Source organism: Anastrepha ludens, chromosome X (assembly GCF_028408465.1).
Source record: "Anastrepha ludens isolate Willacy chromosome X, idAnaLude1.1, whole genome shotgun sequence".
Taxonomy (NCBI): Eukaryota; Metazoa; Arthropoda; class Insecta; order Diptera; family Tephritidae; genus Anastrepha; species Anastrepha ludens.
Window position 1 is genome coordinate 14,003,888 of NC_071503.1, and position 1,144 is coordinate 14,005,031.

At 34.1% G+C, this 1,144-nt stretch overlaps 1 protein-coding gene across 1 annotated transcript; it reads left to right on the top strand.

The window, feature by feature from the left end:
- Positions 1–320: 320 nt before the first annotated feature.
- LOC128869758 (uncharacterized) lies at positions 321–933 on the top strand. Its single transcript, XM_054112363.1, has 2 exons — positions 321–638; positions 699–933. The coding sequence occupies exons 1-2, from the start codon at positions 526–528 to the stop codon at positions 931–933; spliced, it is 348 nt and encodes a 115-aa protein (XP_053968338.1). The 5' UTR covers positions 321–525.
- Positions 934–1,144: the final 211 nt, after the last annotated feature.

The following is a 1,144-nucleotide window of genomic DNA, read 5'->3' on the forward strand; positions in this document are numbered from 1 at the left end:
ATTGGACATTTGTTTGGAGTAGGCAAAGCAACTGTTTGCAAAATACTCATCGAGTTTTGCAATGAAGTTGGGACATCTTTGGCTCCAATATATTTGAAAAATTTTCCACTGACAAGGGCGCAAATTGAGAATGGAGTCGCAGATTTTAATGCAATGGGCTATCCACAATGTATTGGAGCAATAGGTAGGTTTATAAGTAATGCGATAAAAATAACGTTTAATCAAAAGCATCTTTATTATACAGATGAAATTCATCCAAGAAAGGAAGAAGCCATTGATTACTACAACTACAAAGGGTGGTATTCCGTAGAACTATTGGCTTTGGTAGACGCAAAATATAGATTTGTTTATATACATTGCGGCAGTCCTGGAAGATGCAACGACTCCGGAATTTTTGAAAAATCATCGCTAAAGCGCGAGTTGCAAAGTTGTGCACTTCTTGATGAATTGAGCTTGCTGTATGGATCCACAAAAATACCAGTCCATATTATAGGGGACTCTGCTTTTCGTCTCTCTCAGCATTTAATGAAGCCATATCCGCATAGTGTGACCAATACACCCGAACAAAAAAAATTCAACTATAGATTGTCTAAGTGCCGGCGTGTTGTGGAAAATGCTTTTGGCCATTTAAAAGCCCGGTAAATACAACTTAGAGATTCTAATATTTTTAAAAATTGGTAATACAGGTTCTATTTTAGATTTAGGAGAATTGGAAAAGGCGTGGATAACCACATCAAAAATGTAAACACAGTTATTTCATGTGCATGTGTTTTACATAATTTTTTGATTGCTGAGAAGGATTTAATTTTGGAAAATTGGCTAGTGGAAATGCATCGCGATTCCAGGCGCAATATTCAATACGGCACCAATGCAGTTGACCGATCTGAAGGAGAATCGATAAGAAATGCGTTAAAGGAATATTTCAGTGAGTAATATAACTTCTTTCATGTAGATTCTCCCGTATGTTTTATTAAATTAACCATAATTTATTGGTTAAAAAGGTTATTTGGTTTAAACAATTTTATCTTCAAACCAAATATTTATTTAAATATTTCGACCTACAAAGAGTCCAATTGGTTTAAATCTGAAAAACAACTTTTCACCAGAACAATAAAATTTGTAATACATAGTTTTATAAAATAAC

Excerpts from the sequence above, each read along its gene's own strand:
- LOC128869758 (XM_054112363.1), top strand. The coding sequence starts at position 526 with ATGAAGCCATATCCGCATAGTGTGACCAATACACCCGAACAAAAAAAA. Across the intron at positions 639-698 it reads TTTGGCCATTTAAAAGCCCG|ATTTAGGAGAATTGGAAAAG; the intron begins GTAAATACAACT and ends GTTCTATTTTAG.